The sequence below is a fragment of the Narcine bancroftii genome, chromosome 1 (genome assembly GCF_036971445.1).
Source record: "Narcine bancroftii isolate sNarBan1 chromosome 1, sNarBan1.hap1, whole genome shotgun sequence".
Classification (NCBI taxonomy): domain Eukaryota; kingdom Metazoa; phylum Chordata; class Chondrichthyes; order Torpediniformes; family Narcinidae; genus Narcine; species Narcine bancroftii.
This window is the reverse complement of record NC_091469.1, coordinates 370,718,131-370,732,711: the sequence shown is the minus strand read 5'-3', so window position 1 is coordinate 370,732,711 and position 14,581 is coordinate 370,718,131. Positions and strand designations below refer to the sequence as shown.

General features: G+C 42.8%; 1 protein-coding gene across 14 annotated transcripts in view; it reads right to left on the bottom strand.

The window, feature by feature from the left end:
- Window positions 1–201: 201 nt before the first annotated feature.
- kcnh8 (potassium voltage-gated channel, subfamily H (eag-related), member 8) overlaps window positions 202–14,581 on the bottom strand; it is a 340,322-nt gene continuing 325,942 nt past the window's right edge. For 5 of the 14 annotated variants that reach the window (XM_069913183.1, XM_069913177.1, XM_069913167.1 and 2 more), the window contains one exon: window positions 202–1,454. In XM_069913183.1, the coding sequence (XP_069769284.1) occupies window positions 750–1,454 (705 nt within the window). In that variant the 3' untranslated portion in view covers window positions 202–749. The remainder of the gene's footprint in view (window positions 1,455–14,581) is intronic. The other 9 variants (XM_069913153.1, XM_069913150.1, XM_069913165.1 and 6 more) reach the window with 3 other exon arrangements.

Genomic DNA, 14,581 nt, shown 5'->3' with positions numbered 1-14,581 from the left:
TTTTAATCCAATTATTTTTGAGCTAACATCATAAATAGGATTTTTGTAATGTAGCTTTGCCACAAAAAGTTGTCATTATAAACATCTGACATAAATACAGTTTCCATACCAAATGTATAAAAATAGTTATTTTTTTGATAAATAATTGAACAAATTGATTTACATGATACAATGCGCAGCAGCTAACCTTCTGCTGCCAGCTGCAGTTGACTGATTGTCTAGGAGACAGCATGCAGTGATAATTGTCCCTGTGCCTCAGCAGTGCAGTAAAATGAACCAGCAGGACAGCCGACCTCCCAGAGTCAACCATCTAATTCAGATCCATCTGGGACATTTCAGCAGAGACTTTAAACAAAATCTTTTGCTTTGTGGAAGAATTACCTCTGCTACAAAAAGCCATTTGTATTCCTTTGCTCTTGATTTCCAGCTGTCCTGGAGTTGCAAGGGTCTTGGATTTCCTTAAGAGTTTGCAGGCCAGGCAAGCAAATGAGGTTTGAGCTCAAAGTCATGGATTCATAAGCATGCTCCAGAAAACTATTTTCTCATCGTTTCTCAAGTGAAGATTGATCTGTTATATATTGATCAGTTTATTTCATATAAAGTTCAATTTCCAGTATTGCCCGAGAGTTCTATTCTGTTCTTGTTACCCCTGCAATATCAGGAGAATGCAGAAGATTAATGCACTGATGCAATAGTGAAATAATTATAACTGGCAGCTGTAAGCCATGTTTATCAGTATTTACTTGTCTTTACATGTCAATGGCACTTTCATCCTTAAGTTTGTGTGAACCTGTCACAACCTCCACATGTGAAGCTGCCATATTTGATAATGAGATACCTATCATCCCTTCAAGTTCCCAGGATTCTGGTGAATTTCCAAGGTCTGATGAACTGACTGGGCCCAGGTTGGAGATGCTGCCCTCTCGAGACTTACAGGGAAACACCAATGGGTTTGATTTTTCTGGAGAAGAACTTGAAGATGAAAGGGTTACTGAAATGGACTGAAGAGGGGTTAATGTGGCATCGGAATGTGGAGATACACATCCTACAGATGGCAGGGAATCACTCTGGGGAGAGTAGCACTGGTGAGAATTGGCTGGTGTAGACAAGATGTGGTGATGATCATTTTCTACTGTTCTGTGTGCAGTTATTCTTATTCCTTGGGTATTACAACATTGGTCTCCTGGATCCAAAGACCATCTAGCTGCCGTGTTTGAGCTCTGCAATAGGTTTCCCCTGGTGCAAGGTGTTGTCCCTCCTTGCATGTGAAAACAAGACTGATAAGATGTCCAATCCCTTCTTGTTTTCAAGTTGTCCACTGAAGAAGGCATCTGACCACCTTGAAGAGGCCAGAAAGGTGAGTTGCTTTGTGCTGCCAAGAGACTTTCCATGAGGTGCATGACACTGTGTAGATCCTTGCCTAGCTGGGACACTTCTTGAGTTAGGTTACTCATCTGTTAAAAAAAAACAAATGAAATACCATGTCACTATACTTGCATGCATGTCACTCTAATTGAAATAAGAAAATGCTAATCATTTTTGAATTTTCTTGTTAGTGCATACGACTGCAACTCTGGTCTCCATCTCTGCTCTTTTTTGATAAATTTGACCAAGGATTCTGTACCCTTCTGAGGTTAGTGGTGCCCCAGGGGTCAATTAGACATGTGTATATTAAGAATGTTGCAGATACATACTTGTCTGCAGTCCATCTCTCTACCGTGTTCTGTGAATTCTTTATTACCATTTTTCTGTGGATTGTCAAAGATTCATGACTGAAAATAAGCACACAAGTTTGTAATATGGGAGTGAGGCCAGATCTGCTTCGTGCATATATTGTTTTGATAGATTTTTCTGATGAAAGGTTATCAAGGGATCTGGATTAAAGGCAGATAAACAGAACAATTATCTACATGAATAGTTTTCATTTATTCAACACTTTTCACAGTATCAGAGCATCTTTTTTTTTCTTTCACAGCTAATGCATTAATTTGGAAGTGGAGTTACAGGTCCAGAGAAGGAGAGCAGCAGTGGATTTTGGCATAGCAACTTGTCATGAATATGATAGATAATCTGTTCAGGAGATTTTGATTGAACAATAAATATCAGGCCGGGCAAGAGATGGAACACCCTAACTATTTTCAGGATAATGCCATAGATCCTCCTTTACAAGAATGTGCCAAAAATTCTTTTAGGTTACTGCTGATTTTCTAATAGATCATAACCATTGGAGCCATGAGTGTTCTCTAAGCCAGGGAAGCAGAATGTTGAAACCCCAAATTGACTATTCATCCATACTCATCAACAGCAACCACACTGCTGAAACCACTCCATCAATTTCCCATAACAGTCCATCCATCACTGACTTCCTGACCATCAGCATCTGTGACATCCCATCAAGCATAACCGCATGAGCTTCTCAAGTCTGATCCACAATCTCATATTCTCTCTATCTCCTGAATAATATTCAACTCTGCCTCAATTACCTTTGAAATTTCCAGCCTCACAGTAGCCATACTCATCCTTAACCGGCAGTGAACCAACCTGCTCCTGGGTTGTGAACTTTTTTGGAGAATTCTCTCCCCAAACGGGCGTAAGAGACCAATTAAAACAATACAGTTATCACAAAAGCATTGTGTTGTGTACTTCTCAGTCATATTATTCCCCATTTCTCTTGAAATATTGGTGACTGTTATATTTCTGACTTAAAGCACAACTGTGCCTTACTGATGGTTCAATGGTCAAGGATATACGAAATAAAAATGGAAAATGTGTAAAATCAGACAATATCTGCTGATCCAGTAAAAAGCATTACTGTTTCTGATAAATGTAATTTTGCCAAAGGAATGGTCTAATGAAAGATTTATTTTTTTCTGCAGAAGCTGCCTTACATTTTGAATATTTCCAGCTTTTTTTCTCAACTGCAAATTCATCTCATATATTTCACATTTTCTCATCCCATTGAGTATACCAAGCTCTTAGAACAATCAATTTAACCCCCTACACCCACTTTTTCCTCATAATCTTTTCTCTCTCACATGTCAATTAATTCCTTCCTGATTCTCTTACAATCCACCTACTCAAAGGATCATTTGCAGGCACAGATTATCCTACAAACAGCACATCTTTGGGGGATGGGAGAAAACTAAAGTATCCAGAGCAAACCCCCAGAATATGCAAAGAACATATAGAAAGCATTGAATGTCTGGATGAAACGTGGGTTTCACAGCTATCAATTTATATTTTTCACATGGAGCAAACCATGCTGCAAGTCGAATTGAAGGAAATCACTGGCTCCCTGCATTCATTTTTATTTGCTGAACTTTTCAACACAGGAACACTAACTCAATCTACTGTGTCTCTGCACTCAGACACTAGCTCATGGTTTTTTGTGGCCTCTCATTGGTACTCCATGAACCAGGGCTTTCCATGAGGACTACTTGTTCATCATGGCCATCTCCTAGGTCATGGAGCAGCACTATGGTGGTCTGCGGTACTGGTTTGTGCTCTTTAAGTGAGTGGGCTCCTTGCTGGCAAGTGGCAGTTCTGAGCCATTTAAGCATTTGTCTGTTGCATGTGAATGTTCTACCAAGTAAGAGAAAACCACAATAAAGATTTGTTGAACTGAAAATATTCTTTTAGTGATGTCCGATTGAAGGTGAGCTTTACATGGAAAACAGCTTTGGAACTCAAAACAATGGCAAAATACAATCTCTTCTGATATAAAGCTACCAGTGACACTTCTGGAGAAAAGGTCAAACTGCTGGAAGAACTCATGGGTCCAACAGCATTAGAAGAGAAAAAGGATTTATTCTGATACATTGACAATTCATTTTTGTCCCACTGATATTGCTTGACCCACTGAGTTCCTCCAGCAGATTGACTTTTGCTCCCGATTCCAGCATCTGCAGTCCCTTGCATGTCCCATGGCTCTTCTGTCCTTTCAAACTACAGCAACATCCCAGAAATAATGGCTATCTGATCCCCACCAGTTAGGTTTCTGCAGCATTCACCGTTCTGAAATAGCTCAAATCCAAATCACCCTTATGAGTGTAACAAGAGCCATTGACCTCAGCCTGTCCTTAATCTGTCACCAGTCTATTGATACACCTTCCTCCTTCCAGCATTGCCCATGATATTTGCCATGTTCTTTTCTTACCTTCCAATTAGAGCCAGAGAGTACCATGATTGATCTCTTACCCATGCTCACATTATTTGCTCTGGTGTTTCCTTAGATCTATGCTTGCTTTTCTTGCTGATCGTCTACTTCCTATCCCCAATTTGGACATCAGTAGCCTCAGATGAAATTATTGCTATTTCAGAACTGTGGATGCTGTGTAACTGCTGAGTGGATGTGGTCCATTTCCAGCTTGAAATGTCCTCCAACTCTTTGAGACCTTCACTGTCTCTAACTTGTCCAAATATGACATTCAAACTGGATGACCAGAAATGTCTTCCAGATAAATATTAGAAAGGCTGAAATGATCCTGTTTGGTTGGTATCCTAAGATTTATGTCTTTGTCACCAACTCTATTATCCTGCATGGTAACCATTCACAACAAAAACATTTGCAATCTCGCAGTTGAACACAATTGCAACATTTGGAACTTTATCCTCACAATCAAAACCATTATTATCCAACTCCAATTATTATTTCAAATTTTTCCTCAGCTCAATTGAAATTCTCACGTTTAACAGAAAATGCTGGAAACACTCAGCAGGTCATTTAATGTCTGCGGAACAGAAAAAGGGCTACCCTTTCAGGTCAAAGATCCTTTGTCAGAATAGTTCATTGACTGCAAACAAAGCACTGAAGCACTCTTTCAATGACAAAACCATCACTGAATTGTTAACCATTAACACCCTGAGGAATTACAACTGAGGTGGGTCATTCCAGGAGCAGGTTTCTTCTGCTACAATTGACTAGATTCACCTCCTTATTCCTTAAATTCCTCCAACTACATACATATCAGGAATGAGACTCAAAAAAGCTCAACTAATACTTTTGGATTTTATAAATAATTTATTTCTGCAAGAAGATTACTGGATGAATGGTAATAACTGATCAACTAATCATCAAAGTGGCAATGAAGCAGACAAAAAAAAATCTGTAGACACTGTAGCTGAAGTAAAAAACACAAAAAAACACAAACAAATAAAACACAAAAAAAATCTGTAGACACTGTAGCTGAAGTAAAAAACACAAGAAACAAAAAAAACACAAACATAAAAAACACAAAAAAATCTGTAGACACTGTAGCTGAAGTAAAAAACAAAAAAACCACAAAAAATCTGTAGACACTGTAGTTGAAGTAAAAAACAAAAAAATACAAAGAAAGCACAAACAAAAAAAACACAAAAAATTCTATAGACACTGTAGCTGAAGTAAAAAACACAAAATGCTGGAGAAACTCAGGAGGTCAAGCAGTGCCCTTTATATAGCAAAGGTAAAAATACATAACTGATATTTCAGGCTTGACCCCTTCATCAAGGTGTGTAAAAATTTTACCTTTGGTATATAAAGGGCACGCTTGACAAAAAAACTAAATGCATTACTATTCATAGAAAACTTAAAATACAATGCCATCTATTGATCCATATACTGGGTTTGATTTTCATTCCTGTGCAAATAATTGTGTCCTTTATTGTACAAATTATTAGCTCATCTTATTATTTATGATTGAGCCTCCTTTAAATGCTGGAAGTAACCTGCCATCTTCCATCACCCTGATGACTAGGCGTTCACTGGGCCAGATCATATTGGATCAGGATTGCAGTCCATGGCCCCTGTGTGCAGCCAATCTTGCTGCTCCCCACATCCCAGTGACAGATACAAGCAGTAGCATTGTTGATGCAGTGCAGTGGCTCCACCTCTTGAATGATGCTGATAATTTTTGTCAGCTGAGGACAGAGCTTTATCTTCTGTCAAAGAATGGGGTCTCAGGCCTGACTCGTGGTCTGACCTGATGCTCCACCATGATGCTGGGAAGTCGGCCTGTGTACTGTGAACAACAGAAAGCCAACAGCTCTATTCACAAGGCTCAATCTGCAAGCAGGAAGTTCAAGAGGACCTGCCACCTTTGAAGGCTAGCTTGTGGAAGAGAGGCTTTGTCCCTGCTGGTGATAGGCAGCACGATACCCAGTCAATGAGTCACACCATTCCATGTTTCAGCAACTGCTACAGAGGACCTCATGCAGCAAATGAGGTCTGGAGTTAAACTCTTCTTTCTTCAATTGGGTGATAGACGTCCTGTCCAATTATCAAGCAGCTGAGAAGATTTGGCAGGCCGATTGCAAAATAATTGTCATTCCTGTCCATCTACAGTGCAAGAGGAAGCAGAAAGAAGCAAAATAATTTTCAACAAGACTTCCTTCCCTTCTAAAATTTTTTTCCCCTGCTTTTTAATAAGGTTCTCCAACAATCACAGCACTAGAGCTTTTTTTTAATACCTGCTCATTGACTTAACACCTGTTCTTCCTGCCCCACATGCTGCTTTAGTTGCCCCCCCACCTCCCTGCACCATAACCATATTAGCAACCATGTTGCTATACTGGCAATGAATGAGGATCCCTGAAGATATATCATCACTTCATCAAGCTCAACATTGAAATATTATCCTGTGCAGTGCATGTGGTTATTTAGAGGAGTGGCACAGGAGAGTTTTGAAATGAGCAGGAGTAGAAATAAAGCTGAAAATGGCGACACTACCATAGATGTTGTAGCAGCAGGGCTGTAGCTGTTGTGGACGTGCTCCTTTGCAGGATCCTACCACCGTGAAGCTGACAGCCACATACAGACTGCTAAAGAGGAAAATGGTGTTTTATTTTTAAACACCTTGGAGCCATGAGATGTCAACACTCATGGTTGGCAGTGGGTCATGAGGGGTGGCGAACTCAGGAAGATTAGAGTACCAGTGCAGGGCACCAGAAGCGGGAGAACACCTCACCCCTCCTGCTGAGAATTCTGAGAGATGACCTTACAGGGAGGGTAATCATGGCAGCAGACCACCTGAAAGACCCAGACAGGCTGCAGCATTTGGTAACAGATGGCCAAAAGACACCCTATGCTGTGGACTGCTGAAGAGTGGCTCATAGGTAGTAAGTAATGAGACCAGAATTTGAAAGGTGCCAAGGGCAAGAAGTGCTCCTGAAGGGGCCTCAGGTGCTGAAAGCTTCCTGATTTTGGAGGTTTGGATCTGGAAGCTCAACTTCAGCAATGAATCGAACAGAAGTGCATACAGCTACAAAGGCTGAAGGAGCACTGGAGGCGAATCCCCAAGCACTAGGTGTCTCCAGAATGACTCTCATTTCTCTTTCTCATTGTTGAGGATGCTGGGCATTGTGAGTGGCTGTACGACCGGACAAAGTTGATGAATTTTATAGATGATTACATTTTATGTATTAGTACATAATAAAGGAATCTTGAATATATAAATATAAAAGGCAGCCAAGATGCAACATACCGCCGAAAGCAAAGTCATAGGCTTTATTGATCCAAGCTTTGAAGGAAAAATGCACTCCAAACTACATTAAGTGTTTATACTTGCTGAAGCTACAGCTAATTTGACTAATAATGTGTATGGTTCTGGTGTCTGATGTGAGCATAATGAAGTCACACAGGACAATAAGGCATTTTAATAGATGTTTCAAATGATTTTCCATTGTAAGAATTTATGGTTCCTGCCATATGCAATAGTCTATATATGAATCAATGGGCGTTTTCACTCTTATCTATGAGGTTTCGACAAGGTGTGAGATGACAGGCTGCTCTGATTGAGATAGTCATGGCTGTTACCCTGTAGGGGTTCATACCTGAGAAAAGGCTATTCACTGAAATGGAATTCTTCTTCTCTTATTGCCACCTTTCCTTAATCATCCTGTCCTTTCCCATTTTACCACAAGCTTGGGAAAGAAACCCCAAGAGTATCATCTTGAAATTCTTTCTTTGGCGTGGCTTCGTGGACGAAGATTTATGGAGGGGGTAAAAAGTCCACGTCAGCTGCAGGCTCGTTTGTGGCTGACAAGTCCGATGCGGGACAGGCAGACACGGTTGCAGCGGCTGCAGGGGAAAATTGGTTGGTTGGGGTTGGGTGTTGGGTTTTTCCTCCTTTGCCTTTTGTCAGTGAGGTGGGCTTTGCGGTCTTCTTCAAAGGAGGTTGCTGCCCACCAAACTGTGAGGCGCCAAGATGCATGGTTTGAGGTGATATCAGCTTAAAATATAACCCTGTCTTTAAACAGTGTCTCCATACACAGATCTTAAAGACAATTGAAGGTTTCTAATGCAATTGAGACCCGCATCCCAGTATGCCACCTTGAACACAGGTAGTGGAACCAATAACTGACAGGTTGTGGTGGTACGACCACTAGCCTACTGCAGGGGCAATCTCTGTACCTGCAGGAAGACCACCTAGAGGCTGACTGTACCTGGCTGGCTGTCAATCAGCTGACCCGAATATAAGCCTGAGCCGACCCCTCTGAGTCAGTCACTTGGGAGCCACCACAGCTGAAACTGGTGTGTACAGACTTCTAGCAGAATAAAGCCTGTGTCTGCTTGCTGCTACCACAGCACGTCACACAGGTTATTGAACTTTGAACAATTTAATCATTTATGAAATAGACAGATTTGAGTACTCAAATGATTCTTGCAACAAACTTGACTCCTTGTCCTTCTACAATTTATCCCTTAAATAACCGAATTGTTGCAAAACACAGGAGCACAAATCTCTCATAAATTCACACCAAAGCCAATATAATAATGGTAGGCAAACAAAAATCACAACTTGGAGTTTTCCACGTGACTGCAAATCTATTGGTATGTGCCTTTTGGTTTCAATCTGTTTAGTGTACAGCTGGAGCAAGAAGACCCGTGGGGCAACTTCTGCTTGAAGATAATTTATAAAATTTATATAACAATCCAAACTCCACAGCAATCATCCTTCACAGTTTTATTTTTCTGTTAGACCTAATTCAGCATGTAAGTTACTCCTTCAAATTAATTCATAAATATGCAGGCACTTACAGCAATATTTATGAACTCACTTTATGAAAATGCAAAGTCTAGCTATTGTGAAGAAAACGGTAAAGTGGAATGCATCAATATAACTATGTGTTGGGATCAAGGGGACAGAGCTAATTTCACTACTGATATCCTGGTTTCAGATGAATCTGGAACTAATAGTGCACTTTGCTTCTAGTTGCAGTCTCACATTGCTGTACCTCTATAATGTAGTGGAGAAATTTCAATATTTGTGGCAATCAGATGAATGAAACCATTCCCTCTCATTCTTCATTATAATTTTCTATTTATCTGATTAAACATTTGAAATATCCACATTTAAAACCATATGATCCTGCTTCAAAAATCAAAATAGGGAAAATATAAAAATGCCCCAGCTTGAAGATGGAAGACCATATTGACCTTGGTCAGATTTAACTTAAAAAGAACATAACAGTGAATACTCAAATTGCCACATTAATCTCAAAATGCTTAGCTCCAGCAATGAATATAAGAACATAAGAAATAGGAGCAGGAGTAGGCTCTCGGGCCCATTGAGTTTGATCCACCATTCAATAAAATCATGGCTGATCTGGCCATGGACAGCTCCATCTACTTGCCTCTTTGCCATAATTCTTAATTCCCCTATTATGGAAAAATCTATTCAATCATGTCCTAAAAATATTGAATAACACATCCACAAATTCTTCCTTGGCCAGAGAATTCCAGATTCACTACACACTGGTTGAAGCACTTCTTCCACATCTCTGTCTAAAATCTATTCTAAGTCTTCAGGGTATATCCCCTCATTCGTCTTCGGATGCGTCCTCATCAATACCCTGTGAAGTTGCAGCAGAACCTCCCTGCTCTTAAATTCAATCCCCCGAGTAGTGGCCAACTTTCCATTTGCCTTCTTGATCACCGGTTGCATCTGCAAACCAAACTTTGGGATTCATGCATTGACACTCCCATGTTCTTCTGTACAACAGAAGGCTGCAATCTTTCACCATTAAAAAAATGTTTCAAGGTGGATGATCTTGTATTTACCAACATTGTACTCAATCTACCATCTACCAGACCTTTGTCCTTCACTGAAACCATCTATATCTATCTATAGACTTTCCGTGTCCTCTGCCTAATTTGCTCTTCCACTCTATTAGTGTCATCAGCTAATTTAAATACACTGCACTCAGTCCCCTCTTCCACATAGTTAATGTACATTGTGAACAGTTGCAGGCCCAGCACTGCATTCACCACTCATTGTCAACCAGAGAAACATATTCATCTCAACTCTCTGCCTTCTAGTGTCTTACCAATCTTCTAACCATGCTTATACTTGATGCCCAACTTCATGCATCCTCATTTAATGGATACCTTATCGAACACCTGGAAATCCACAGCTACTGCATTACCCCTGTTCTCCTCAACCTATTATTTTATCGTATCTTCAAATAATTCCAATTTGTCAAACAGGATTTTCCCTTCCTGAATCCATGCTGTGTCTGCCTGATGGAGCAATTTCTATTCAGATGTCTCGTTTCTTTCTTTCTTGACTACAGACTATAAGCTAACTGGCTAATGGTTACCTGACCTTTGCTCAAATCCTTTTTTTAAACAGTGGCATGTCATTTGCTCTCTTGCAATCTACGAGAACTTGTTCATCATCCTGAGAATGTTGGTAAACTATCACAAATGCCTCCACTATAACTTCTGCTAATTCTTTTAGAACCATGGAAGGAATTTCATCAGGACCAGCAGATTTATCTATCTTGAGACCCACAAGTTCTGCATTAAATCTTTAGTCAGAAGTGATGTATCAAAGTCCTCACCTCCTATCACATCCTTAATATCTTTCTTTGGTATGTTAGATGTGTCTTCCACCAGAAAGACCGGCAGAAAATAGTTGTTCGTGCCTTGACCATTTCTGCTTGAACCGATATAAATTCCCCCCCTCTCGTCTGCCAAGGAACCTACATTCACTTAGCCACCCTTTTCCATTTTTTATAATGATAAAAAAAACTTTTACTATCTTGCGGTAAAACCACTTGTGCATGTAAATAACTTGACCTTATATGTTCGACTCTGCTCTCACTGGCCGGCTCGTGACTCCTCCCCTATCATGCCACAACCCTGTCCCCAGTTTGAGTCCGGGTTAGTGTGAGCTAGCAACTCATGAGATCCTGTCCATATCTAGCTAATAAAAGCCATCAGTTCCAGTACTTCAGACTTTTGGTTAGTTGATCGTGCATCAATTTTATTCACTGAAGATGGACAGCATCTCTTGAGTTGCTGGCTGACAGTGGATGAACACAGGTTGTGGGCCACCTTCCAATACCTTAACAATGTTACTATCTGCAGTGTGACCAACAGGACCATGACAGGAACCTTCAGAAATTCCTCCACACTGCGAAGCTCCTTAACCTGACGTATAACACAGGGAAGTATGTCTTCAGCACATGTTGCCTGGCTATACTTGGCTGCGTAGTGGAGAATGGAGTCATCAGCCCCGACCCTGATCTCATGTGCCCACTGTTAGAACTCCCCCCTCCCTCACTACCTCAAGGCCCTAAAAAGGTGCTGGGGGTTTTTTTTCTTACTATGCCCAATGGCTCCCAAGCTATGCAGAGAAGGCCCGTCCCTTCATCAGGGCCACCATTTTCCCCATGTTGGCAGAAACTTGTGAGGCATTCAACTGAATTAAAGCTGACATTGCAAAGGCCTTGATGCACACAGCTCACAAATCCACCCAGTTTCAGGTGGAGAGCAATGAATTGGACTTTGCTCTGGCTGCCACACTTAACCAGGCGGGCAGGCCCGTAGCGTTTTTTTCGTGCACCCTCCAGGGCCCAGGGATCTTGCACTCCTCCATTGAGAAAGAGGCTTAGGCCATCGTTGAAGCGGTACGGCAATAGATGCACTACCTCATCGGTAAGCATTTTACCCTGCTGATTGACCAATGGCCAGTTGTCTTCATGTTTAACAACCAGCAGAGAGGTAAAATCAAAAATGGTAAAATCCGGAGGTGGAGAATCGAGCTGTCCACCTACAATTACGACATACTGTATTGGCGCGGTAAGCTCAACGAGCCTCCTGATGCCCTGTATCTGTGCCAGTGAGCAGATGGACCGACTGCAGTTGCTGCACAATGGCCTCTGCCACCCTGGGATCACATGTTTTTCTCATTTCATCAAGGCCCTTAACCTTCCCTATTCCTTTGACAATGTCAGGACGCTGACTAAAAACTGCCAGGTCTGCGCGGAGTGCAATTCGTGCTTCTACCAGGCAGACAGGTCACACCTGATTAAGGCTACTCGCCCCTTTGAATGCCTAAGTATGGACTTCAAAGGACTCCTACCCCCCATGAACTGCAACGTGCATGTACTTCATCACAATCATTGATGAGTATTTGCGGTTCCCCTTTTGCCATCCCCTGGCTGGACATGACAACAGCCACTGTCATAAAAGCTCTGAACAACCTGTTCAATATTTTCAGATACCCCTGCTAGGTTCACAGTGACAGGAGTTCGTCCTTCATGAGTGACGAGTGCACCAATTTCTGCTGTCCAAGGGCATTGCTGCTAGCTGTACCACTAGCTATAAACCCCAAAGGGAATGGCCAGGTGGAGGGGGAGAACAGCATGTCCTGGAAGGCAGTACTACTGTCCCCACTGGCAAGAAGTCCTCACAGACCCTTCCTGTGTAAGGCCACCAATGAGACATTCCATGAAAGACTCTTTATATTCCCCAGGAGATCGGCATCAGGGTTGACCCTACCTACCTGTCTGATGTCCCCTGGGCCAGTACTACTGGTGAAACATGTAAGGACCCATAAGTCTGACCCCCTAGTCAAGAAAGTCGAGCTGATTCATGCCAATCCTCAGAATGCCTACGTGGCATTCCCCGATGGATGAAAGGACCTGGCAAGTGCAGAAGCACCTAGACCACCACCACCCCGCCCCCCTGTCTTCAGACAACAGTCAAGTACTCCCCCAGCTCTCCAAGGCCTCAGATCCCTACTCTCACCTCCTCGGCCAACCCGCTAATCAGTACACACATGCCCACCCCCACCCCCCCACTTCCTGGCTCAGCCAAGCACCCTGGCTGGTCCAATAGAGAAGGAGCAGCTGCAACTGATGGGGGCCAGCACACACCAGAGATACGTCAGTCACAATGCCAAAAGAGGCTGCTGGACAGACTGAATTTATGAGGGTGCCTGACTGCACCACACCCCCACCGGGACTTCTTTTTAAAAAGAGGGGGTGAATATGGTGAAGCCACTTGCGTATGTTAATACCTTGATCTTATATGTTCGACCCTGCTTTTACTAGCTGGCTCGTGACTCCTCCCCTTTATTTCCTATAAAGTCTGTCATACCACAACCCTGCCCCCAGTTTGTGTCCGGGTCAGTGTGAGCCAGCAACTCAAGAGATCTGACCATCTCTAGCTATTAAAAGCCTTCAGTTCCTGTACTTCAGGCTTTGAGTTAATTGACGTAGCACAGTCCAGAGTCGGAACTCAAGACTCACTGAACTGAGCAGTTAGATGCACTTTGCAACCAGTCTGTTAAGCCTTAAAGCAGCTGGCAATATAAAACTTTGTCCTCTTCATTCAAATGGGGTGAAGTAATAGGATTAAAAAATAAGTACAGCTAAGTGTTTTCTTCTTCATAATTTTATTTAACAGTTTTAATTAATTCTTTTACTTAAACATTTTGAAATTTTTGCAGCCTAGTCACCATCATGGATGGCTCACTTCATGGTATGGCTACAGCAGTATGGTCTGGAGGACTCTTGAACCTGTAGAATAGTTCTTCCCTATGTTTCTAGTACCCTGCTCCTGTTCTTCACTCTCCTTGTCTAACTGGTGATGAAATGCATTATGGCTGCTGGAAGACAACATCTATGCCCTAACAAGGACTGTGGAAGTGGTCCAAACCCTGGAAGCAGCAGCCCTGCATGTCGAAACCTTTGATTCCAGGTTCCCCCAGGCTCCCTCATGGCCCTCTCACACTGCAGCTGCAGCCCCAGGTCGAGCTGAGTAGGAGAACGCCACTGTGGCAGGCACCCGGCGCCCCTGTAAGTACTGTGGGTTCTTGTGTGGGCCAGATCGATGATTGCGCCAAAACTGCCCAGCAAGGAAGCAGTATTGTTCCCGATGCAGCAAGAAAGGCCACTTTGCAAAAGTGTGCCTCTCTAAACCTGCCGGCAACTCAGCGGCCCTCTATGATTTCCCTACCTTCCCCACGGACCCCCCCCCCCCCATGTGTACGTGTTGGGTGGTGCCATTGTCCCCACGATGACTTCCCCCTTTGCCGACTTCGACCGCGCAACATCCGGCCCTGACAGCGACCAGCACAGCTTGTGCCACGAGCATCTGCACCAGCCCCCGCCCTTGCTGGTACCGCTCCCTGAGAACTACAGCGATGTCACTTCCGGCTCATGGAGTGACGTCACTTCCGGCTGATGTAACATCGTTACTGTCGCCGGCCATGACGATGTCACTTCCCCTGGCACTGCAGACACGGCTGGGGAAGGAGGACAGCCACACAGCGGCTCCCCAACTGCCGCCATCATCTTGGGCCAAACAGCG